General features: G+C 43.0%; 1 protein-coding gene across 2 annotated transcripts; it reads right to left on the reverse strand.

The window, feature by feature from the left end:
• Positions 1–547: 547 nt before the first annotated feature.
• On the reverse strand, positions 548–24,282 carry GOT2 (glutamic-oxaloacetic transaminase 2). Of its 2 annotated transcripts, XM_069497908.1 has the most exons (10): positions 24,096–24,281; positions 13,967–14,123; positions 12,442–12,570; positions 9,381–9,440; positions 8,706–8,867; positions 8,361–8,465; positions 6,931–7,081; positions 6,279–6,444; positions 2,623–2,773; positions 548–1,747 (listed from the first exon to the last, which is right to left on the reverse strand). In XM_069497908.1, the coding sequence occupies exons 1-10, from the start codon at positions 24,182–24,184 to the stop codon at positions 1,625–1,627; spliced, it is 1,293 nt and encodes a 430-aa protein (XP_069354009.1). In that variant the 5' UTR covers positions 24,185–24,281; the 3' UTR covers positions 548–1,624. The 2 variants fall into 2 exon arrangements, with proteins under 2 accessions (XP_069354009.1, XP_069354010.1); XM_069497909.1 differs by lacking the exon at positions 12,442–12,570 and having other exon boundaries at positions 24,096–24,282.
• Positions 24,283–26,075: the final 1,793 nt, after the last annotated feature.

A 26,075-nucleotide genomic window follows, 5' to 3' on the forward strand; every position in this document is an offset into this window, starting at 1 on the left:
ATAGTTCATAGACTGGCAATCACTGTTTGCACCTTGCTTGAAAACCCTTTTTTAAAAATTGAATTAGTTGCCAAATTTTTAGTTCCAATAGACTTCCCATAAAAATTGAGATTTCCATTTCTCTTGAAAAATTTAAGACCTGTGACCTTGCCATTCTCACAGGTCCCATCACTTCCCAACTGCTTCTCAACACTGAGGATGAGGGTTGATCACCACTGATAATCATCTTACACTCAGTTCACATTTTTATTTACATCACTCACTTGGCTCCTGTAGACATCTGAAATTGCCACCTCCCCTCCATCCCTTCCACCCCTTACCTATATCCACAGGATCTTTTGTGGGACTCCACTTGTCTCCCAAGGTCCTAGGGATTACATGCACACTCTCAATGTCTTTGGACTGGATAAGCTGAATGGCAGGATGAAGAAAAAGATGCATCTTCAGTCAACATTTGGAACAGTGAATTCATCTATTGGCTTATGGTCAGTTGGACACGGTTCCAGACTTCTGGAATATACACCCACTTTTACCCTTTCCTCCCATTAAAGAAAAACGGTAACTTAGACAGTGTTGGGTCTACGGTAATTTTATTGTAACAGAGAAACCAGGCTGCAGCAAGTCTACATGATTAGAGCAGATGGTGGTTATCTTTCCAAAGGGTGAAGCCTGAGCCCAGCTGGTAGCACACAAAGCCCCGAATATCCTCTTTCCTGGTTCTACCCCGCACTGCCTGACTCATGATGTGAGATGAGTGACTGCACAACCACACTCAAGCAAGGGAGAAGGTCCACCTGGGCAGAGGCAACACCCTGACAGGAGACAAGTACACAATCATTGAAGAGGATGCCGAGATAAAGTGCAGTCACCTACTCTCCACTATTCTTTGCCCAGAAAGGCGAGGCCATGGCATGAGCAGAAAATTATGTCCTTCATTCTTAAATAAATCTGATAGGATGGGGTTGTCAGTCAGTCAAGCAGTAGAATGGGATGAAAATATAGGCTAAACATCTTTGTGCCTAAGGAAAAGAACAGCAATGATAAGGAAGAAGAGTGAGTCTCCTCTTTTTCTCAAATAAGAAATAGCATCTTTTACCTTCCTTGCTGCAGTGGCAGCACACTCATTGTAAGACACAATTTCTACAATATGGTCTATTGATAAGGTTGCTCCATTTACTGGAGGACAAACATGAGGCTGACTGTTAATGACAGAACTAGGTCTTCTCTCAAAGCTGCTAATATGTGCTATTTCTCACGAGGAACCCCTGACACCGTAATATACTTCAATTAAAGCTTCTGAAATATTGCAATGGCATGATTGACAGGTTTTTTGGTGCTACGACTTTGTTGCACATGTAAACTCTTTCAGAAAAGTTGGAAATAAAAGGATGGGAGAGAGTTTGGTTTAGAGCCACAAAGTTCCAGACGCCAGCCACGGATGCCTCTGTCCTATGTCACTGCACGTTCTTTTCTGAGAAACACGTTCGATCGCCGAGTGTTATGTGCTGTGGTTGAAAGAGATGATCCACATACCACCATCTACCCTCCCTCATGCTCCATGTGAAGCTCACAACAGCAGAGGCTGAAGACAGAAAGGTTGTCTCTGTTCCTTCGCACCAGGGAATTACTTGGTGACCTGGTGAATGGCGTGGGCAAGGTAGCCCACGTTGCTGGAGGTAACCCCTGCCACAGAGATGCGGCCATCCTTTGTCATGTAGATGGAGAACTCCTTGGTCAGCCGCTCCACCTGTGGAGAGGAAAGAGCTTAGGTACCTCTTCCCAGTCAGGGAAATTTCCCAGCCTTGGCATGGCACAATAGCCAACTTGTTAAAATAAGAAAACAGAAGCTCTATTTTTTCACTTAAGCCCTATTCCCAGAATTTGCTGGGCTAGCTTAGAGTGACAAAAGACCAATAAGCTATTTTGAAATAGGATGATGAATTCTGGGGCAGGAACAGGTGAATAAAAAAATCTTAGATTCAGCATAGAGCCAGAATTCAGTTATCAAACAGCTACTTCTCCTCTCTTTCTTCAGAGAAGCAGCATCATGAACTCATTGTAACAAGCTCTGTGGATGGGTGTGGTGGCTCATGCCTGCAATCCTAGCAGTTTGGGAGACTGAGGTGGGAGGATCGCTTGAGGCCCGAAGTTTGAAACCAGCCCGGGCAATATAGTGAGACTCCATCTGTACAGAAAAATTAAAAATTAGCCGGGTGTGGTGGCATGTGCCTGTGGTCCCAGATACTTGGGAGGCTAAGGTGTGAGGATTGCTTGAGCCCAAGAGTCTGAGGTTACCATGAGCCATGATTATGCTACTGTACTCCAGCCTGGGTGACCCTGTCCCTTAAAAAAAAAGGGCAAAAAACCCAAAAAACCAACTACTCTGCTCTTCAGAAGTCTGCAAGTTGACGGGGGATACAGATAAGTAAACAACTAATTAAAAAAAACAAAATGAATGAAAAAACAAACAAAATGAATGCTACATAATAACTTTACCTAAAAGGGCTCCCAAAGAACTGTTTTTAGGGTAGCCCTTAATAGTTAGATGACCTATGAGGAATTTATCTGGTTTGCAAAGACTGACCAATGGGTCAGCTGCAGAGAAATTAGGAGTTCACTCACCTGTTCAGGTTTTAGCCCTGTGAAACAAAACATGCCAATCTGGTCAGTGATGTGTTGCCAGTTGTGGGAGGAGCCCTCCTTCTTGAGGTTAGAGACCAGCTGAGTTCGCATGCCAATGATGCGGTCGGCCATGCCTTTCACTTCTTGCAACCTGTAAGAAACCCCCAAGATGCAGCTCATTTTGGACACACACTGACAGATAAGCCAGAGTTCATGGGATTTTACCTCCCTTGAGTTCTCCTCTACTGTGCTTCAATTCTTACTCTTTGACGGTGTCAAGTGTAGACATTGGCCAGGGAAGAAAGCTATTTTACAGCATTCTATTATATATATATAAGAACACTATTTTTTTTTTTCCACTTTTTTTTTTTTTTCCTTTTTGAGACAGAGTCTCGCTTTGTTGCCCGGGCTACAGTGCCATGGTGTCAGCCGAGCTCACAGCAATCTCAAACTCCTGGGCTTAAGCAATCCTTCTGCCTCAGCCTCCGGAGTAGCTGGGACTACAGGCATGCGCCACCATGCCTGGCTAATTTTTTCTCTATATATTTTTAGTTTTCCAGATAATTTCTTTCTATTTTTAGTAGAGATGGGGGTCTTGCTCTTGCTCAGGCTGGTCTCAAACTCCTGACCTTGAGTGATCCTCTAGCCTCGGCCTCCCAGAATGCTAGGATTACAGGCATGAGCCACCGCGCCTGGCCTGGAACACTATTTTGATTAGGCAACTAAAATAGTTAACACACTTGAGTACAGACAGTTCCCAATTTGTGATTTTTCAACTTTTTGATGGTGCAAAAGTGATACACACTCAGTAGAAATTATTATTTTAAGTACTCATACAATCAGTTTTTCATTTTCAGTACATTATTGAATAAATTACATGAGAGATTCAACTTTATTATAAAATAGGCTTTGTTTCAGATGATTTTGCCCAACTGTAGGCTAATGTCTTCTGAGCATGCTTAAGGTAGGCTAGGCTAAGCTATGATGTTTGGTAGGTTAGTGTATTAAATGCATTTTTGACTTCCAATATATTTATTGGGATGTAATCCCATTGTAAGTTGAGGAGCATCTGTATTAAAAAAAGTGAATGAGGCTGGGTAAGGTGGCTCACACCTACAATTCTAGCACTCTGGGAGACTGGGGCGGGAGGATCATTTTAGCTTAAGAGTTTGAGACTGGCCTGAGGAAGAGCAAGACCCTGTCTCTACTAAAAATAGAAAAATTAGCCGGGCGTCATGGTGCACTCCTGTAGTCCCAGCTACTTGGGAGGCTGAGGCAGAAGGATCACTTGAGCCCAGAAGTTTGAGGTTGCGGTGAGTTATGACGATGCCACTGCACTCTACACAGGGCAACAGAATGAGACTGTGTCTCAGAAAAAAGAAAAGAAAAGTGAATGAATCACTCTAAAACTTATGAAGACTAAGGTAAAATCTGAGGGTTAAACAATAAAATATGACCTTATTTTTTAACATGGATGGAACAAACATTCCTACCGTCACAGTTAAGACAATGCACCGTGACCGACCCTACAATGAACCAAGCCATTTGCTAGGTGCTGAGGTCTGAAAAATTGGTCCTTGCCTTAAAAAGCTTATGGTGAAGGCTGTGAACCAAACCTGTAAACAACCAACTAAAAAACAAAGCAGCACTTGTAAAACTAATAGAATACTGCTGTGCTATGAGAGCCCCAAGGAGAGTTAATTCTGTCGGAGGGTGTGGAGAGGGCAGACCTCTATCTACATGGCTCACTTGATTCAATCCTTCCCTTCCTCAGAATCTGCCCTTTTCATTCCATTCCCATGGCTCTGGGAAATTCTTGTCAGCTCTCGCCAACTGGATGACCTAAAGACATTTATAGGCCGGGCGCGGTGGCTCACACCTGTAATCCTAGCACTCTGGGAGGCCGAGGCAGGTGGATCGTTCAAGGTCAGGAGTTTGAGACCAGCCTGAGCAAGAGCGAGACCCCATCTCTACTAAAAATAGAAAGAAATTATCTGGCCAACTAAAATATATATAGAAAAAATTAGTCGGGTATGGTAGCGCATGCCTATAGTCCCAGCTAATCGGGAGGCTAAGGTGGTAGGATCGCTTAAGCCCAGGAGTTTGAGGTTGCTGTGAGCTAGGCTGACGTCACGGCACTCACTCTAGCCCGGGCAATAGAGCGAGACTCTGTCTCAAAAAAAAAAAAAAACAAAACATTTATAGTTTATTTCCCTGTTCTTATCTGTTTGCTTTCCTAAACCATTTCTGTGATTTCATGCAGTTAGAAAAGAGATTACAAACTGCCAAACAAAGCCCAAATGTAAGTCCCAATCATATTTTATTTGACCCAGTGGAACATTTTAAAATCGGGCACTTGTGCATAAAAGCTTAAATCTGGAGTTTCTTTTGAAAAATGAAAAATTGACGGCACATTAGCAGAGTGATTACTGGTTGGAGCTGAGGAGTTCCTATCCCCTCTAGGTGTGGCACCTGATTTTAAATTTCCTGCAGTTCCCATTCTCCCAGCTCCATTCACTTTGAGGCCCGAGTCCCAAAGGCATTGGGGGTATGACCAGAACTAGATCTGGTGCCACCTTAGCAAGACCTTTCCGTCCTCCTCGTTGCCCAGAGAATAAAGTTCTAACTTTTCACAGGATCAACCAGTGCGCTTCACGATCTGCTCCACCTTCTCAGCTTGGTTGCCTTCTACAAATCTCCTCACTGTTTTCTCTACAGAAGCCACTTGGGGTTTTCTGCACACGCTTTGAATAATGCACGTCCCATGCCTGGGCCTTCTCAGGCAGATTTCTCTGCCCAGTTTCCCTGTCCCTTTCATTTCCTTTGCCAAGAAAGCCCTTTCCTCTCTTTAAGGCACAGCTCAATCACCACAGTCTTCATTACATCTTTCCCAACTCCCCACTAGAATCAACAGCTCTTCCTTCAGTTACTGTTTATTCCATTCGGTCTTATATCAAATGTCACATGTGTATTTTTCTCACTGGATTATAAACTCCCTTAGGTCAGACCATATCCTAGTTATCAGCACAGTTATCTGTCATCTTTGTCCACTATAAACTCTCAAATGTGTATCAAAATGCACACATTAAGGGGCTGGGCACGCCTGTAATCCTGGCACTCTGGGAGGCCTAGGCAGGAGGATCATTCGAGCTCAAGCGTTTGAGACCAGCCTGAGCAAGAATGAGACCCCCCCATCTCTACTAAAAATAGAAAAATTAGCTGGGTGTGGTGGCGTGCACCTGTAGTCCCAGCTACTTGGGAGGCTGAGGCAGGAGGATTGCTTGAGCCCAGGAGTTTGAGATTGTAGTGAGGTATGATGATGCTATTGTACTCCCCTGCATTCCAACCTGGGCAACAGAGTGAGACCCTGTCTCAAAAAAGATGTTCTTAAGGAAGTTTTCCTATTTTAGGGGAAGGCAGATTTTATTTAACATAGAAATGATAGAATAAAAGGAACTAACATTTCTGAATTATGTCTGTCTCTTAGAGGGAAAGATCAACTCATGTTTGAAAGTGCTGACAAACTGCATACTCTTCCCCACCCCATATGGAATCTATGAGTTAGTGTAAGTCACTAAGTATAGGTCAATTATAAACTAGCATTAAGGAGCAGGGGTGGGAACAAGTGGATGGCCGGGGTTGGCATGAGCCTTTACCATTGTTTTCGCAAATCCGGGGTGGTCAGAATGGTAGAGGCAATGCGGGCCCCATTGAGAGGAGGGTTGGAATACATGGGACGGATCAAGATCTTCAACTGTGACTCCACCCTTTTGGCTTCATCCGCATCTTTGCAGATCATAGTGAAGGCTCCCACACGCTCACCTGAAAAGATAAAACGGATTTCATCTTCTAGTTCTTCTACCCAATACGCTAAACCAAATCATGATTAAATTTGCTATATATTATCTGTTTCCATCAGAAGGACCACAAAAACTCTTTATTGTAAATAAGAAGTTTTCAACAACCAGAATGGTAAATTGAGGCACAAGAGAAAGTTTGAGTATTCAAATGTCTCTTTTTATTGTATCTATCTTCTTGGCTCATGGATCAGTCACTTTTGTTTAAAGAAGCAACAATCAATTTTCCTTGATTGAGGAATTTAAGGACACTGAAGAAGATACAGCTAAAAAAATCAGGAAAATTCATGATACCAGTCTTTCCTCTCTGGGTAAGGAGAGACATGGATACACACACACACACACACACACACACACACACAGACACCAAACTCTATGCATTTGTGGCATCTTCTCCCAGCTCTTCTTCAAACTCATGAAAACACACATCACCCTGGGTCTGTTAGCTTACCATATAAGCCCATGTTCTTGGCATATGATTGGCAGAGACAAACATTAATGCCCTGTTCAATGAAGTGGCGCACAGCCCAGGCATCCTTATCACCATCACCGCTGGCAAAGCCTTGGTAGGCCATGTCAAAGAATGCAAAGAGATTCTTTTTCTGGGAAGGAAAGAGAAGACCAAAGCTTTAGACAGTCTGTCTGAAGATGCCCTAGATGGTTACTTGTGCTTACTGGAACCATGCCTGCCTCACACAGACAGAGTTAACAGTTTTCTCCCCAGATGGCAGTTTGGGAGATGCTTTAATTTTCCAAGAGTTAGGATATCAACATACTTTTTTTTACTTTGGTGGATAGTGCCCCTCAAGAAGACACTAGGAAAAGAGAATCTTTTTTTTTTTGTTTGAGACAGAGTCTCACTCTGTTGCCTGGGCTAGAGTGCTCTGGTGTCAGTCTATCTTACAACAACCTCAAACTCCTGGGCCCAAGTGATCCTCCTGCCTCAGCCTCCTGAGTAGCTGGGACTACAGGTGTGTGCCACCACAACTGCCTAATTTTTCTATTTTTAGTAGAGATGGGGTCTCGCTCTTGCTCAGGCTGGTCTTGACCTCAAGTAATCCTCCCATCTCGGGCTCCCAGAGTGTTAGGATTACAGGAATGAGCCGCCGCGCCTGGCCAGAAAAGAGAATCTTAATCTCAGTCTTCCCAGGATGCTGCTTGGTCAAACAAGAAGCTCTTCTAAAGCCCACAGTGGTCTGGTTATTTTTGGTCCAGTCAACATCAACACAAGACCAGTCAGCCTTTTCTGGGGCTAACATAATCCTGGCAGAGTCATCTTATACCAGGGTTCAGGAAACAACCTCATTTGAACCCTCTCATCTTAAGAGTGCTCTCCAAATGCTGTTTCTCTGTATCATTCTGTTTGCAGCTTACATTTGACAGAAGGTAAAGAAAGGGAAACCAAAAGGAGTGAAAACGGGGACATATGACAATAGGAATATTTTTCTCCCTAGGAATTTTGACTGGTGTCTTCCCTGACAGCTGGCTACACTCTATAAGTGATAACAGCAATGCCAGAAAGGAGAGGACATGAAACAGTACATTAAAAGATGAACGAGTAACCACTGACTAATACAAATTGTAGGCACCACCAGCAGATATCCTGGGGCCAGGGCAATGCCTGCAGTGCAGGCTGGCCAGTAAGTTTTATCAGAATTCCCTACATCCAGGCTGAGGAACAAAAATTATTTCCAAATGCTCATGTATCATCAATTATAGAACTGATTATGCAAATGAGGACCCCTTTTTTGGCAGCTTATCCACATGTGGACATTTCATGCAGGCCCAAGGTTAAGACTCACTGTTAAGACTTTGCCAAAGTAAGCATCCAAGGCTAGTTACTAAACACAGAACTGTCCCCAATCAGTTCGGCCTCCTCACCTTCACCACTGCTGCTATTTCCTTCCACTGCTCTGGACGAGGGTCCACTCCTGTGGGATTATGGGCACAGGCATGGAGAAGAACAACACTTTGCTCTGGTATTTTCTAAAGAGAAAAACGACCAAGTGTGATGACTTTGCTTCACAGCTTTAAAGGAGACAGTTTACCTGAAATGTCACAGGATCACTCCCATTTGATAAGTAACAAAGATAACTTGAGGCCTGGGAATTAGCTCATTCCTAGTATTTTAACTCAGATATTGGGACCCGCTGGGAGACATCAAATGTCCTTGAGGAGGTTTATTCCTTATTATTTCACCCATCCCACTCTGAAAGCCACACTTACTGAAATGTCCTCCACGGCACCCTCGAAGTCAAAGCCGCAAGTCTTGGGGTCATAGTATCGATAACCTTGTAGCTGCATGCCAGCATCCCTGAAGATGGGTGTGTGATTTCCCCAGGATGGTTTAGGCAGAAAGACATCTCTGCTGAACTTAAAAAATCTTTGCTAAAAGATGGGATGAAAGGGAATGGAAAAATGAAGGAGAGGCAAAAAAAAAAAAAAAAAAAAAAAAAAAAAAGATGGCATATTTTAGTGAGAAGATCTTTCTCTACTGAAACTTGCCTTTTCTCTATGGCTGAGAGGCAGTATTGACTCAGGAGTGACTTGGAATCCAGGTTCTAACAATTATACTGGCTGTGTAGCCAACGACTTAGCTGGGCCTGATTTTCTTCACTTGAAAATAGGGTCAACTGTACCTCCCCCATAAGCATTAAACAAGCTAAAATACAGAAGCTCCCCAGTTAACAGTAAGTGCTTACTAAATTGAATTTATTATCATTATAATATCCCCTTGTAAATTCTTCAAAGTACTTTCATTTTTTAATCAGAGAACAAGAAATCTGCCAACTTCATGTAAAGAAGAAATCCCCTTCTGGGTCGACAGTCAAATTCACACACGATAGGAAATCCTATCATCCTTAACTTACGGCTCTTTCCTGAAGGAGTTTCCAGACTCACCAGAAAACTGGCTCCGATCCTTAAGGCCCCAGTTCCAGAAATGGTCTGCACGGTGACGAACTGAAGGAGAGACACCCATGATCAGTGATGTGCAACACTCTATACAGGCCCAGCCCACAGAGAGAAAGTGCTCCGTACAGACAGCAACCTGTGTATTTCAGAAGCTAATTTCTTATGGCCTGTTATTAGTGTCACCCCGTGTTATACAGGAGACTTTCGGGACACAAAAATTCCTCCCCAATATGAAAAAAGATATAAAAAGACACTAAGAACAGTCACTATATAAAAATATTACTCTAGAATTATACAAAACAGAACAATCCTCTGAACATCAAAGTTGCTAGGATAGCAAGTCAACAAGCGTATTAGGATAACATTACTACATTAAAAAACATTTTTTCCCCAAAGCTAGTCAAGCGAAGAAGTGGGAGTGGAAAAGGAACAAAGACTTCTGTAACTGGAACATTTCTACACTTTTTTTAATTTTGGGAAACAGGGTCGTGCTCTGTTGCTCCCACTAGAGTGCAGTGGTGTCATCATAGCTCACTGCAACCTCAAACTCCTGGGGCTCAAGTGATCCTCCTGCCTCAGCCTCCCAAGTAGCTGGGACTGCACAGTAGCTGGCACTCCGGGCCCGCCACCACGCCTGGCTAATTTTTCACAAAGACGGGGTCTCGCTCATGCTCAGGCTGGTCTTGAACTCCTGGCCGCAAGGGATCCTCCCGCCTCAGCCTCCCAGAGTGCTAGGATGACAGGCGTGAGCCACCGCGCCCGGCCTATTACTACAGTTTAAGGTTGTCCAAGAGGCACCCTTCTATGAGTTTTCATGATCTGAAAATATTCATCTTTTGGGCAACAGGAAGATGCCTGAGGTAAATCTGTTTATTCAAACTGGTCAGCTTTACGGGATAAGTAAGAAACAATAGTAGGTTTAAGATATATATATATATATATATATGCATATTTTTGAAGGCACTGTTGAAGTACGAGGCTCTACAAAACACAAACTTATTTTCTGGACTAGGGTGGCAGTGAATTAAACACGGGGAACCCGTTCGAAAAACTCTTTTTTGGTCAGCCCTGACTGCCGCCTCGAGCCCCGCTCGTCTCGCCGCCCCGGTGGAACAGGATGAAACTGCTGTTGGGAAGCGGAAGAGGAGAGCTGAGTCCCAGCAAGCGAAACACGGCCACCTCCGGTGGGTTCAGGTGGATGTCCACGGGTCCACGGCACAGAAGGCTGGGCTGGGCCCTCACAGACGTCCCTGCGCCTGCCAGGCAGCGCCGCGTTCCCGACAGCCCTCGCAGCGCGGCTCACCCTCTGGACTTCTCTGGAGGGCGTGGCTCTAGCTGACGGGCCCGCACCTCATCGCCTCACACCGCGTCGCAGCCACAGACAGCGGCCGTAGCCCGCGCCTCACTCAAGTCCTCACACGAGTCCAGAGCGCTCCCCCCCTCCTGGTCCTGCCCGACTCGCCTCTCAGGCCAAAGAGGCTGAAGCGGCCGCCAGGAAGCCCAAGCAGAGGTGGTCGAGCACACCGTGCCCCAGCAGGGGATACGTGGCTACTCCCAGCGGGGGACAGGCAAATGCCCCTGGGGGCCCTCGGCACGGGAGGCCCGGACCTTGGGGCAGCGGCCCTCACAGGCTTCCCAGCGCCTGCCGCTGTTGCCACCCTCTGGGCCGAGTGCTGCAGGGGCCATGCTGGCGCCCACACGCCCATTGTCCCTTCTGGGGAAGGGCCAGCCGCCCCGACGCCCCGACGGCCCCGACGGCCCCGACGGCCCGGACGGCCCCGACGGCCCCTGACAGCCCCGACAGCTCGGCCGGCTCCTCCGCCAGTGGATCCGACTTCCATGTGACTCAACAGGTGCCTATTTCTTCTTTAATTCCTATCTGGGAGATTTAGATGTGTTGCTTCATTTCGCATGTGAGGAGGTTTTGCATACTTTATTTTTAGTGTAATTCTAGTTTTTCCAGAAAATATAGAATAAAATGTCAATCATTTAAAAAAAATATAAAAACTTTTTTATAAATAGTTTCTCTCTGCAAACTTGGGCATGATGGAAATAAAAACCTAACTGTAGGTCCGACAGTACTACGAGTTAGTTACAAAGGCACAGCAATGTATAAAAGACAAGCTGTTATTTTAAGATAGTCCCATACTGAGGCTGTAATTGTCTAGACGGACCAGACTAAGCAAAATCACAGCATGAATTAAAAATACAGAAGTTTTCATGAGGGGTTAACAGGTGGTTGGCTATATGGACAGAACTAAGCCATATTCTGTCCGTGACTTACGATAATTACTGTATCACCTGGGGTTGGGGTTGCACGCTTCTCTCCGAGTTAACAAACTAACGTGCGGATCTGTGAACTAAGTGCATTTATTCTGGCTTTTCAGAGGAAGAAGGAGAGACAATGTTGGCTTAATTTTGCTAATTAGTATGTTTCCTCCCTTCAGACTTACCCGCAAAAATAAATATATAAATGTATCCATTAAAAAGCATTATTTTTTTCTTCCCCAAAGAAAGTAAACCACAATGCATGTGAACTCACACATTGTAAGGGCTCCTCTCTTACAATGTCCAAAGTGGCTGTGAAGGGGCAGCTGCAGGGTGCACGGTCCACCTACGGCCTATTTCCTGCTCACTTCTTCTTTCCGAGTTGGAAACTTATGGACATGAAGGTGGGGGCTAATTATGGACCTAAATCTAGGCATGGTTAGGCATTTCTAAAGCATAGTCAATGTAAAATGAACACAAGCAGAGGGTGCCAAACAGCAAAAGCAGTGCCAAATCTATCAGTCAAATTACTACTACATTTTCAAGATTGCTAGTAGTACGTGTTTAGAAGTGGTGCCATATGAAATGTTTTATTTAATTATGGCAATTTACTATCTAAAGAAGAATTATTGGCAACAGTGTAGCCACCTCAAAACAATCATTACCCACAAAATGAGTTGTCTTTCATATTTCTTTAAAGTTGCTTAAATTATTGTAAATTTGTTTAAATTGTTAAATTTAATAACAGACCCTGTATGATGTCAAAGTGTGCTTAGCTTACCCGGCCACTTTTCAACACTTCGCTCTTCTCACCCAGGGCCAGTTCTGCAGATGCCTTGCAAAATTCAGCCAGTCCCCCGATGGGCAGGTATTCCTTATCCAGATTCTTTGCAGCAATCTGGGCCTCTGCCTAGACAAGGGAAAATGCAATCATTTAGTTTCTTCTCCTCACTTGGAATTATTATGATTAATATTTAAAGTTTTTAACAAAATTTTAAACAATGGATACCTGGAGCTCCAATTTTTAATTTTTTAATTTTTGTAACATTTTTAAAAATATTTAAAGTTAAGTTCAATTTTGGAGGTTAAAGCTCTGTTTTTTTATTTGAAGTTACTGTCAAGAAGGGCAAGCAGAGTACTTTGATACTTTATATTACACAACAGAAATACTTTTTATTTTTATTGTAGTTTATTGTTTGCTCTAAATTAGGTTTTAGGTGGATGGATATACAATCTCTCTTGGTTACTATTTAACATAAAATGACATTCTTGGAATGCACAAGAACAAAGTTTAAGAACAACACCTAAAATATAATAGATATAAGATGATAAAGTCAAAATAAAATGAGACGCATTTCAAGGTATATGCCAGTCTCAGAACTTCAAAGGTTTAACAGTAGTAGTCACATATCTTCATGCTTTGGCATCAGAGACCTGGCTGTCCCTTATTAGCTGTGTGACCCTAGGTGAGTTATTTAACCTTCCTGAGTCTCAGTTTCCTTTTCCATTAAGTGGAGGAACAACTGTTTCTACATCTCATAGGGTTGAGGCAAAGTGTTAACGAGGTAATGTACAATAGTGCTTGGGTGTGTTCCTGCTAGCCATAGCAAATATTTGCTGAATAATTTAAAAGATTAGCCAGGTGCAGTGGCTGATGCTGTAATCCTAGCACTTTGGGAGGCTGAGGCAGGAGGATCGCTTGAGCCCAGGAGTTTGAGGCTGCAGTGAGCTATGATGTGCCACTGCACTCCAGCCTGGGAGAGAGAGATCCTGTCCCAAAAAAAAAAAAAAAAAAAAAATTGTTCTAAGGAGATTAGTGACATTATTTAAAGTTATAAAGTTAACTAATAAAAATATTATAAAAATAAAGGAGAGTGAAGAAAATTCTATAGTTCGACAAGAAGAAAGGACAGAGCATGCCTGTGTATGAGGGTTTTATTAAGGCAATCAAAATGAGAGAAATGGAAAATAACAGTAATCCTCATCCACAAAGGACTATTTCTCTCACCAAGAAACAATGTTTAAATTCTTGTTCTCTCGTGTAACCTCAGAATTAAACATGACACCATGCTTGTTTTATAGATTATAAATGAGGACCACAGAAAGTTCAATCTTAGAAAAGGCCATGTGGTTCCAACTTCTTGCTTTTATAGCCAAGGAGCCTACCGCCCAGAAAACCTGAGTGATTCATGCAGTTAGTGGTAGATTAGAACCCAGGGCTCCTGTCTAGCACTATTCCTGCCCCTCCCCAGGGCTCCCTTCAGTCTATTCACCCTGACTCAGCAGGAGATGGATGGCAAGCTCACCTTGCGGACACTAGGGAGCACGTATGGCTTTCCGTTATCATCCCGATAGGCACCAACTCCCAGATTCATCTTTTTGCTATTGGTGTCTCTCTTAAAGGCTTCGGTGACTCCCAGGATGGGATCTGGGGGTCCCATCTCCACATGGGCCCACCAGGAGCTGAAATGAGAAATGCATCAGCTCAGTCACATTAGCTAGATCCCCATGGCCAGAGATGCCTGAGCTGCCAAAGATCCATTTCAATAAGTATTTGCATGTCTACTATGCACAGGGTATAGCAATGGACACCAATAACCCCACAATGCAAAAGACTTCAAAACACCTGGTAGAAGAGTGGAAAACACGAATAATTTCAATACAAATGCAATGAAAAGCTGATGGGGGGCACCAAATGATCATGGGGAAGACAGAGGGCAAATGCAGGCTTTTAAAGCGGTCTAAACCTCACTTGAATTCCCATGCAAAGAATATTTTAAGTCATTTGGCAGGAAGAAGTGAGAGTGGTAAAAGATGAGACAGTAAGTAAAGGCCATGCAAGAGTATTATTTAATCCCCTAAGAGGTGTGGGTTTTATACTGTTCTCAAACTTGTCAAGAGCATAATTTGGAAAGCTTGTTTTTAAATATACAGGTTCTCGGGCCTTACCTGGGGTGTTGTGAAACATGGAGAATCATTAAAGTTTTCTTTTCGGGGGTAGGGAGATGGTGATTAGGTGAGGGTGTGAACCTGAATGGACTTACATTCTTTATAGCCCACCTGGCTGTAGCATGGGGTACTGTACACAGAGTGGTAAGGGTGGATGCAGAAGGATCATTGAAGAAGCTGGTTTGTTACCCAGCAAGACAGATAAAGAGATGAGGACCTGAACCACGGTGGGGCAGTAGGGGTGGAGAGCGGGAAAGAGGTGCTAGGTATTTAAGAATTAAAAATCAGCAGAACTGGTTGTTACATCCTACTCGTTCCCTCATTAGTTAATGAGTTAAAATGTTTGACAATTTTTATCATTTTACATTTGTATTAGTCATGATTTTACCTAAAAAACAAAACATAACAAAAACCCCCCACAGCTATACTTTAACAGTCTTGGAGGTGATCCATCAATGCCAATGATGTCACCTGAGTAGGTCAGGTAAATTGTGCTACTGGGGAAGTATACCCTATCTTTCCTTGGATCCCAAAACGAATGCCGGGAGGCCCCAGAAGTTTAAATGACTGTTCCTCTAGTTTGTTCCCCATCCTCTACTGATTTGGGATTTTGCTTTTGGTTCACAATAAGCTAGTCCCTATGGGTGGCAGCAATGACTATGAAATTGGTTTTCTGCTCTAACCCTTTGGTAGTCTCTGAAGGATGGCAGAGAACTATTCCCTGTCAAGTGAGAGACAACAGAGAATCCGGTTTAAGTCTTTTTGTTTGTTTGCCTTTGTCTGCTTGGAGCCTAAATCAATTAAGAGTTTTATAGCTTTTTAAAAATTAGATCCATGAGTTCTTTGTTTTTATGTTGTTCTTGACCTATGGCTGACGGTGTAGATCTGAAGAGCTATAATCTTTCTACGTGTCAGTAATTCAGAAAGGCTTTTTTTTAAACCTCTGAGTGTCTGAATGTGAAATGTTTTCTATCTCTGGAGAGTACTGATAAATCAGATTTTGAAAGTCTCAAATTACAGGTACTCTATTCTGATTGTGTTTTAGATATAAATGAGCACTTATAGTAATCAAACATTCCTGAAATTCCCAGGAACAAGAAACCAAATTTCTAGTACTTTCAGAGTGCTAGACTTAAACTTTGTTTTCTTAATTAAATTCAGAAACATTTTAGACATTCAAGTTCATATAAATAAGGAAAATCTTTGGTAAATGAGACTAGTTACTATGTAACCTAAACATTTTGTACCCTTATAATATTCTGAAATTAAAAAAAAAGGAAAAAAAAGTAATTGCAGGTTTAGCATTGCTGAAATTTGCCATTTCATATTGGAATACATTCTTAAATAAATGTGGTTATGTTATGCATCAAAAAATTGAATTTAATAAGAACAGCTATGTCTTTTATTCATGTTAGGTATAATACTGCATACATTTTATGCTATGTGAATTTGCTTTCCCTGAATGGACACTGGTTTACTGATAAATTATAAAAAATGTAAATTTGTGTTAAACTAAATTGAATTTTTATTCTGACAAACTTTAAATTTCAACAGTAATCATATATTTGTACTCTATTATTAAACAGATAGTACAGTTCCCATATACCCATACCCCCAGTTTCCCCTATTAACATTTTACCTTGGTATGGTACATTTGTTACAATTAGTGAGCCCATATGGATACATTATTAAGTCTACAAAGTATTCAGATTTCCTTAGTTTACCTATTTCTGTTCCAGAATTCCATCTAGGATACTATATTATACTTAGTTGTCACATCTCCTTAGAATCCTCTTGGCTATAATGGTTTTGGGAACATTGGTCAGGTATGTTGTAGGATGCCCCTCTATTGGAATTTGTTTGACGATTTTCTCATGATGAGACTGGGATTATGGGATTTTGGAGAATAGTAATTATATTCTATAATATGTCAGTTTGAAGACAATTTCCAAGATTTTTAGGTAACTTAAAATTTTAGCGTAACGTTATAATGAGTTAATAAATTAATTATTCACTGGATACCTAGATAATTTCTAAGAAAAGATACAGACACACTGATATACTTTTGCTTCTTATTTTTACATCTCTAGAGTGGCTATACCTTTGAGTCATTAAAATGAAAATGTCTTTGTTGCCACTTTAGGAAGGTATAAAAGGGATGTGTATGGCTGTAAAAGTTCTACTGTGTGTGCTCATGAGCTTTGCAAGTCTGCTTAAAATGCTTACCTAGGACTGGCATCACTACCTTTCCCCCTCAGTTTTTCAGTGAAAAAGAAGTTACTTTGGTTAAAAGATAATTAATGAGTGGTTGAGAATATACCAGGATCAACAGTGACAGAGAAACGTAATTTGGTTTTTTTCCCCCCCAAGGAAAAAGAGTAGTGTCCTAAAACAGCAGTTCTCCAACTTTTTTGTCCTTAAAACTATTAGTATTATAAATTTTAGAGACAGGGTCTTACTCTGTTGCCCAGGCTGGAATTCAGTGGCATGATCACAGCTCACTGAAACTTTGAACTCCTGGGCTCAAGCAGTCCTCCAGTCTCAGCCTCCCCAGTAGCTGGGACTACAGGTGCATGCCATTATACCCAGGACGCTTTTAAAACCTATTGAATACCCCAAAGAGCTTTTATATGGGGTATAACCATTAATAAATTTACTGTATTAGAAATTAGAACTGAGAAATTTCTTATACTTATCTATTGATTCATCTGAAAATAGCAATGATGGAAACACATTGCATGTTAACAAAAATAACATCTCAATATGTTCCCAAAAGAGAACTACTATCCTAAAGTATGTTTGTTCCAAATATAAAAGAGCACATGAGGACAAAACTTGGAAAGTAAATTTTGTTTTGATTTATAATAATTAAGTATGAAAAGAAGCTATGATAAATTAACATTTTAACAAAGTTTGCTCGATCTTCATAGGCTAGTTTCCTTGGTTTAGTGACTAATGACTTCACCTACAATATGAAAGGTTATATTTTTAACGCTTTGTTAAATCTCTACTAGCAGAGCTAGTAGAGATTCTGTGCTTTACCACAATACTTCATGTTGACTCCGCTATATCCTTGATTATTTAAACAAAACAAAAACATAGTTTCTCACATATGAAAGAGCTAAGGTTCCTTAAAATTATGTTATATGTTTAATTTTAATGTTTTATTGTCATTTTGATTAAATAGGTAACCAATGATTCTTTCTCTGGCACTCACAATCCTATCTTAATCAAATGACCAAGTATCACCTGACAGCTTTTTATTTGGCATTCCCCAAATTGGATCTAAAATATTGAAAAACAAATTTTTCAGACTTTCACTTAAAACTATCTTTGAGATTTTGGCCAGGCATGGTGGCTTACATCGGTAATCCTAGCACTTTGGGAGGCTGGGGCAGGAGGACTGCTTGAGGCCAGGAGTTTGAGATCAGCCTGAGCACCAGTGAGACCCCATCTCTACAAAAAAACTGAAAAATTAGCCGGGCACAGTTGTGCATGCCTGTAGTCTCAGGGGCTCCGAAGGTTGAGGCAGGAGAATTGCTGGAGCCCAGGAGTTGGAGTTGCAGTGAGCTATGATGATGCCACTGCACTCTAGTCTGGGTGACAGAGTGAGACTGTCTCAAAAAACAAACAAGCAAACAAACACCCCAAAAATAAAAAAAACCCAACCTCCCCACAAAACTATCTTTGCAATTTCCTAGAGGGTCCTTGGAAAGTGACATCTTTTCTTCCAGTAAACACCCTGCTGGCAGAATGGATGCATTAATGTATCAAAAGGAGATTTTTAAAAATCTCATGGTAAACTACTGTTCTGAGAAAAAGATTATTATACCTCTTTTCAAAATCAGGGGAAGTAAGAAATAAGCAAGAAAGCTTTTTATATAGTTTCATAATACATAACACAAAGTCTTTTATGATCTCTTAAATCAATCATTAAGAACCTGCTATGTGCTAATGTAAAGAAGAGTAAAACACCTGCTTACTCCAGGGGGGTGACTAGCAGGGACTTGCAAACAATGCCCGATTGGGGGAGATGATGGACAGTGATAGAGACAGGCCCGGGGCACAGGATATTATTTATGGGAACCCTGAGGAGAGGACCTAATATCTTGGGAAAGGGAGGAAAACACTGTATAAGGTCAGAAAGGCTTCCAGGAGAATGTGACCCCTGAGCTGAGTGCTAACAATGAAAGGAGGAGAAAAAGGGAATTCCAAGCAGAGGCTTACGATAAAGGATAAGGGTGAGAAAGAACTGGGCATTGTTTCAGCAGAAAGTGGAAGGTAAGGAAGCAAGGCTCCAAACTACTCAAGTTCTCTTAGTAATCATTTATCTAATCTCAGTCAAATGTTTCAGCATGGCACAGTGGAAGTTCTCTGTGCTCACCATGCTGATGAGCTCTTGAATTATTTCGTTAACATTTCTCTCCTTACAAAGGCTCTCTTATTAAGCTTGTGGCCAGTCAGCACTCATACACCTCACTCCTCTATGAAACACACTTGATGGCAGTACTGAGTTGGATTTATGCTCTCCTAACAAGTTAAAAACTGCCTCAGGCTCAATAGTTGTAATTAGTGTGTACAGTTAGTTCTCTGTTATTTAAGGGCAGATTATTCCTCATTTTGGATTTCTTAGTCTCTTCTTTTAATGAGTTCTTTTAATAGCCTGCCTAGGACAATTTCAGTACTGGGCAAACTGCATGAATTAGAATAACAGCTCAGCCACCTACCAGATGTGTGAGTATAGGCAAGTGAATTAGCTTCTCTAAGTCTCAACTTTCCTCATCTGTAAAATGGGGGCATAATAGTATCTATCTTACAGGGTTGGTATAAGTATTAAAAAACACTCAGAATAGAGCCTGGCAGAGTGATTGATGTTAACTGTTCATCATAGCTCACTACAACCTCAACTTCCTGGGCTCAAGCAATCCTCTTGCCTCAGTCTCCTGAGTAGCTGGGACTACAGGTGCACACTGCCATGCCTGGATAATTTTTTTTTCTATTTTTTGTAGAGATGGGATCTTGTTCTTACTCAGTCTGTTCTCAAACCCCTGACCTCAAATGATCCTCCTGCCTCTGGCTCCCAGAGTGCTAGGATTACAGGTGTGAGCCACCATGCCTGGCCTTTTCTGCTTTTCTTCTTTTTTTCCTCCTTCCCCCCGCCCCTGAATGTTGAACTGCTTTTCAATTATTACTACCTGTACTTAGTTTTTTCCAGTCTCAGGAGACATTATCATTATTACCCTTCTCCCTCACTAGCTCTAGTGCCAAGACTTGAAATCCCTCCCACTCTTGTTGTAGCTCTAGGATGCTTGGTTATTTCTAGTACTTAAGCAATAGCAAGAAACAACAGATACAGGTACCTTGAAGCAACTTGTGAATAGGGCCTGAAGAAAGCTCTCATTCATTCTTTCTTCCTTTCTTTTTTTGAGACAGGGTCTTGCTCTCTCGCTTGGGCTAGAGTGCAGTGGTGCTATCACAGCCCACTGTAACCTTGACCTCCTAGGCTCAAGCAATTCTCTTGGCTCAGCCTCCTAAGTAGCTGGGATTACAGGCACACACTACTGCGCCCGGCTAATTTTTAAAAATATTTTGTAGAGACGGGGTCTTGCTACTGCCCAGGCTGGTCTCAAACTCCTGGCCTCAAGTGGCCTTCCCCCCCCCACCCTCCCAAAGTGCTGGGATTACAGGAGTGAGCCACGGTGCCCAGCCAGCTTTCATTATTTCTTATCCACAATTCAGACCCTGAAAACATGTAGCCACCTGCCTATCTACATCACTGTCATTAACTGCTGAGTGAAAGGAATACTTTGAATGTCAAGGGCAGATTATAAAAGAGAACCCTTCTAGAAAGCAGTTTTCAAGAACATGGTCAAGCTGGGCACAGTAATGTGAGCTTGTGTCTTAGTTACTTGGGAAGCTAAGGTGGGAGAATCAGTTGAGCCCAGGGTTCTAGTTTAGCCTGAGCAACATAGCAAGACTCTTGTCTCTCAAAAAAAAAAAAAAAAAAAGAGTCAGTATCCAAGGCCTTCAATCACTAATGACGGAGCCACTGCCCGCTGCTCTTAACCACAAGGACAGAAGCCATCATTCTTGTTAGTGTGAAAAGCACCTATTTATCAAGTTCTTTATTTTTTTTTTTTTTTTTTTTTTTTTTTTGTTGAGACAGAGTCTCACTTTGTTGCCCAGGCTAGAGTGAGTGCCGTGGCGTCAGCTTAGCTCACAACAACCTCAGACTCCTGGGCTTAAGCGATCCTACTGCCTCAGCCTCCCAAGTAGCTGGGACTACAGGCATGCGCCATTATGCCCGGCTAATTTTTTCTATATAGATTTTTAGTTGTCCATATAATGTCTTTCTATTTTTAGTAGAGACGGGGTCTCGCTCAGGCTGGTCTCGAACTCCTGACCTTGAGCAATCCACCCGCCTCGGCCTCCCAGAGTGCTAGGATTACAGGCGTGAGCCACCGCGCCCGGCCTTTTATCAAGTTCTTTAAAACATTAAACATAGAAATTCTTTCAGAAACCGTAGCCTTGATTGAGTCTTCTGCTGTATCTCTTAAGAAGAATTCTAAAAGTAACTTAAAAATATTGAATTTTAAACAATGTAAATATAGGAGCAAGGATACTCAATTTGATTGGCTCTACATTAATAATCACGTTCCAGCTCCTCTATGCCCTTCATTATTCCATTTCTTAAAAGAATTATAGTAGATGAAAACAAGAATGCTCTAGGGACAACAGTGAAGCTGATAACCTGTGGCCTACGAAGTGATTGCTATCAATGTACTTTGGATATAAGCACAAAGTCTCAAACATTGAGCAATATTGACTAGTCAACCAAAAAATGTTAGGTACAAAGTATTCAGGTAAGCTTTTCTAACTGAAATGCCTTGCGATTTTCCCAGGGCTTTAGCCTACTTAGTACTTTAAAATGTTTTTCCTCACATTCTTATTTAAAAAGGAGAAGTTAATTAGCTTGTCCATAATCAAAGAGCTAGAAATGGCAGACACAATACCACAATTGTGATCTTCTAACTAATGGTTATTGTACCACTGTTAAGCATTGTCTTGCTAAGGGGTCTTGTGATACTCCTTCAGTTATTTCACTAAAAATTAAATATCAGAAACAAATTATTATAAATCAAAATACGTTAGCATATTTTTTTCTTTCATTGACCTGTGACTATGCCTGATCTTAAGTCACTATGCTTTTATAGCACAGGTCAACAAGAAAAAGTTTTATGTCCAGTGTTTAAAATATGCAGCTAAATGATAAACTTGAGTTTAGAAAGAGTTCTATTTAAATGATCCAAGTACTTAAATAGTTGGATCCTCAGTTCTTCAGAATACCAATTGCCAAGGTTTTACTGTATTAGAACCAGTTGTTTAAAAAGAAACTTCAATGGTTGAGTTTATTTTAAATGTTTTCCACTTTTACCGTTTGGCTCTAGGTAGAGATCATTTCTATAGTGGAAGGAGTGAAGGTTCTGACTTCCTGGTCTAAACAGTTAACACTCATGGCCAGATATGGCATCTGGTTCTACCATCCAATCATGTATCATTGTTTAAGTCTGAAGAGCAATTCCTCAACATCAGGTGCTCAAATATTTTAAGACTTAATTTTTTGGGCACACATTTTGCAGCACTGTAGTTCCCCTATATGTTTAGTTTTTTTCATTTTAAAGGCTATCTAAGTGAAGCAGTGGGAGTGGAGAAAGAACAAAGAAATCTGTAACTGGTTGTGATCAATTAGTTGTAAATATCACTGCACTGGGACTGACCTAAGTTTAGATTTTGATCTAAGATACAACATTAAAATGCCATACTGTACTTGCTTCTGTTGCATTAAGTTAAAAATCAGGGTTTAAAATGAAAATATTCAATCTGAAAGATATGCCAGGCACTGATATAAGTGCTGAGATACAACAGTGAATAAAGTCTCTGCTCTCATGGAATTTACATTCTAATGGGGAAAAAGATAGAAAAGAAAAATGAGTCAGGCTCTCAAACTGAAATAATGACTGACCCTAACCCCAAGGGATTTTCACCAAGTACTGTAACTAGAGCTTCAGGCCACCCAGCCAAATCCATAAAACAAGTAGTATGTTATCATTACTACAGTGGTGAAACATACTTTCTCTCGCCCATAATTTTAAGCTTCCTTTTGGTTTTCCAAATATGCTGTGTAAATAACTCGTTCCTAATTCTGGCTGACTAGGTCAGCAGGCTTAAAAAGCACTGTTTGACAAGGGGCCAAGGAGCCAAATCAGGAGGAGAAGAAAGCATGAGAGCCTGGGTAAAACTAAAACTGTACTGCCAAGACTGTAGGGCTTTGGAAAGGACAGACTGTTCTGCTGGCTTAAAGACATGGTGCATACATTCAAACGAAAGGCTAAGGCAGGCATAAAAGGGCAAGCAGTGCCCTGCTCCTTGTAGTTCATAGCTTTTCGCGCGTGGGGGGCGGGACTGGGCTTAAAACTTGGTTCCTCATTAGGTAGTACAGTTAAGGAGCCTGCCCCAAATCGGCTTCTTGCATGAATTAATCGCCTGGCGCTGATCTTTACTAGGAAAGAATTACTAGAGCCCGTTTCATGCTCTGAACTTTTCCTCCGTACTACATATCACACTACGAAATTATGTATTTGTCATTTTTTGAGCAATGACAATTCGCCATTATTCTCTCAGTCTTGTTCACTGCCGTATCGCCAGCATGTGGTCCAGTGCCTGGCGCTGAGAAACTGGGGTTACGAAATATTTACTGAATGAAAGAGCAGATCGAGATGGAGAGGAAGATTGACTACTTCTCTACCACCGGGCCTCCTAAGAGCGTTAAAAAAAAAAAAAAGAGGAGGCGCAGTACACCTAGACCCTTTCCCATCCAAAGGCCCAGGGGTCACCGGGACGTAGGCGGCATCGTCGACAGGAGGATGCCGCAAGCCAAGGTCACGAAATGCAGAGGAAAGCGGAGCCAGGACGCCGGTGTCCCGGGAGCCTTCCTCCCACGCGCTTCTCCCGGGTGCCCGCACACGTGCGGCAGCCAGCCGCCGCCTAGCCCACCCGCGCCGGCCAGAGGGAGGGAGCGACAGGTGCGCCCGCCGCCCCCTAGGGCAGCCCGTCAAGGGCACGCGCGCCCCCGGCGCCCCAGCCAATCGCCGCGGCCCGCGTGCTCTCTCCCCTTGCCCCCCGCCCAGACTGGAAGTCCGGGAGCCGTAGAGGGCCACACTTCCCTCCCCAGGGGACTGCGCTGTCACGCCCTCCTGCTGTGCCATGTTGGGGGAGAGAGGGATGTGGTACCCTGACGGTCACTGTGAGGCGCGGACGCCCAGTCTTCATCCCCCAGTAAAGGGAAGCCGAGGGGGTTGCAGAGAAGGCGTGTGGTGTGTGTGTGTGTGTGTACGGGGGCGGGGAGGGACAGATGTACTGGGGCGCCCGCCGCGCGGCTGGGCAGGGCCCGTCGTCCTGGCTCCATCTCCGTCTCCCCTGGCTTACCTGGCTCGAGCAGAGGCTGCGGCGGCAAGGCCTGGGTGGAAGGCGTTGGCCATCCCGGAGAGGACGCGGCCGGAGTGCAGCAGGGCCATGGTGGGCGGCAAGAGGGCAGTGGGTGGCTGCGGGACGGAGCAGAGGGCAAGCGGGCGCTGGCACTGAGGCGCGGGCTCCTGCTGAAGGTAAGGACAGTGACTTCCCCGGCGGGGCTAGAGCGGCCGCGCGCCAGCCCGACCCCCGTCACAGCGTCCCCTGGCGGCCGGGGGCGGAGCGGCCAGGCCTCCACGGAGGTTCCGGAGAACAATGACTACACAGTTTATCACCGCCTACCTGCGCCGGGCGCTTGCTCCACTTCGTTCATGTAATCATGCCCGACTGGATCGAAGAGGTGGCTGTTACTGTAACAGTTTGAAAGCTGGGAAAATGTAGGCTACATAGGTGAAGTATTTTGCCCAAAGTCTTACAGTCATTAAGACCCAAAGTGTCTTTACTTTCAACCCTAAACCATCAGCCGGACTATTTCCCTAAGTGCAAGTCATCTCACCTTCTTCCTGTTTCCTTATCCCTTTTTCGGAGAGGATAGTAAGTGTATTTTGTGAAGATTAAGTGAGATTAGCAGATTATGGCTAAAAACGGGGCCTGATGTTGTAAGCAAAAAATAACCCATGGTCATTAATGAGAAACTTGTGTATTTCAAACCTTATAATTGTGTGTGGAAGTGAATGAATCAATTTTAAAAGAAAAAGTGAATGAATTTGAGGCAACAAATCAAACAATTCTTCTCTAAATGTGGGCGATTTTTCTGATACTTTTCTCTAAAACTCAGAACTGTCCCTTACCAATTTCGTTTATCTTCTGTGGCTCTATATTGCCTGAATCATAAAGTCCAGAGGCTACATGTGGCCCTCCAGATCCCCAAGTGTGGCCTATCCACCAAATCCAACTTCACATAGAAAATCCCTTTATTAAAAAGATTTGTTCTGTAAAATTTGGATTCAGTTAAAAGGCCGAACTTAGGCCGGGCGCGGTGGCTCACGCCTGTAATCCTAGCACTCTGGGAGGCCGAGGCCGGGTGGATCGCTCGAGGTCAGGAGTTCAAGACCAGCCTGAGCAAGAGCGAGACCCCGTCTCTACTAAAAATAGAAAGAAATTATATGGACAACTAAAATATATATATACAAAAAATTAGCCGGGCATGGTGGCGCATGCCTGTAGTCCCAGCTACTCAGGAGGCTGAGGCAGTAGGATCGCTTAAGCCCAGGAGTTTGAGGTTGCTGTGTGCTAGACTGACGCCACGGCACTCACTCTAGCCCAGGCAACAGAGTGAGACTCTGTCTCAAAAAAAAAAAAAAAAAAAAGGCCGAACTTAAGGATCCAAAAGGCCATATGTGGCCCCAAGGTTGCAGGCTCCTCACCCTCCGTCCAGCCCCAATTTACTGTCTCAGGCCATAAGCCCTCTTTCTGACCTTGACCTATATTCCCCCAGACCATGACTTGGGATTCCACCAGTGTATTAGTTTGCTTGGGCTGACGTAACAAATCACCTCAAACTGGGTGGTTTAAAACAACAGAAATTTATTTTATTTTTTTATTTAATTTCTTTTTGAGACAGGGTCTCACTCCATTGCCTATGCTAGAGTGTAGTGGCATCATCATAGCTCACTGTAACCTCCAATGCCTGGGTTCAAGCGATCTTCCTGCCTCAGCCTCCCAAGTAGCTGGGAATACAGGTGTGTGCCACAGTGCCTGACTAATACAACAGAAATTTATTCTCTCACAGTTCTGGAGGCCAGAAGTCCAAAAGTAAGGTGTTGCAGGGTTTGTGCTTTATGGAGTCTCAGAGAGAATCTGTTCCGTGCTTCTCCTAGCTTCTGGCAGTTGCCTGCAATCCTTGGCATTCCTGTGCTTGCAGATACATCACCCTAATCTTTGCCTTTGTCATCACATGGCATTCTGTCTCTGTGTCTCTTCTCTTTTCTTAAGGAC

The sequence above is a fragment of the Eulemur rufifrons genome, chromosome 23 (assembly GCF_041146395.1).
Source record: "Eulemur rufifrons isolate Redbay chromosome 23, OSU_ERuf_1, whole genome shotgun sequence".
NCBI classification, from domain to species: domain Eukaryota; kingdom Metazoa; phylum Chordata; class Mammalia; order Primates; family Lemuridae; genus Eulemur; species Eulemur rufifrons.

Coding starts and splice junctions, on each gene's coding strand:
- GOT2 (XM_069497908.1), bottom strand. CDS start 24,184: ATGGCCCTGCTGCACTCCGGCCGCGTCCTCTCCGGGATGGCCAACGCC. Junction 14,124..24,095: donor GCAGCCTCTGCTCGAGCCAG/GTAAGCCAGGGG, acceptor TTCTCATTTCAG/CTCCTGGTGGGCCCATGTGG. Junction 6,445..6,930: donor CAAGAACATGGGCTTATATG/GTAAGCTAACAG, acceptor TTATCTTTTCAG/GTGAGCGTGTGGGAGCCTTC.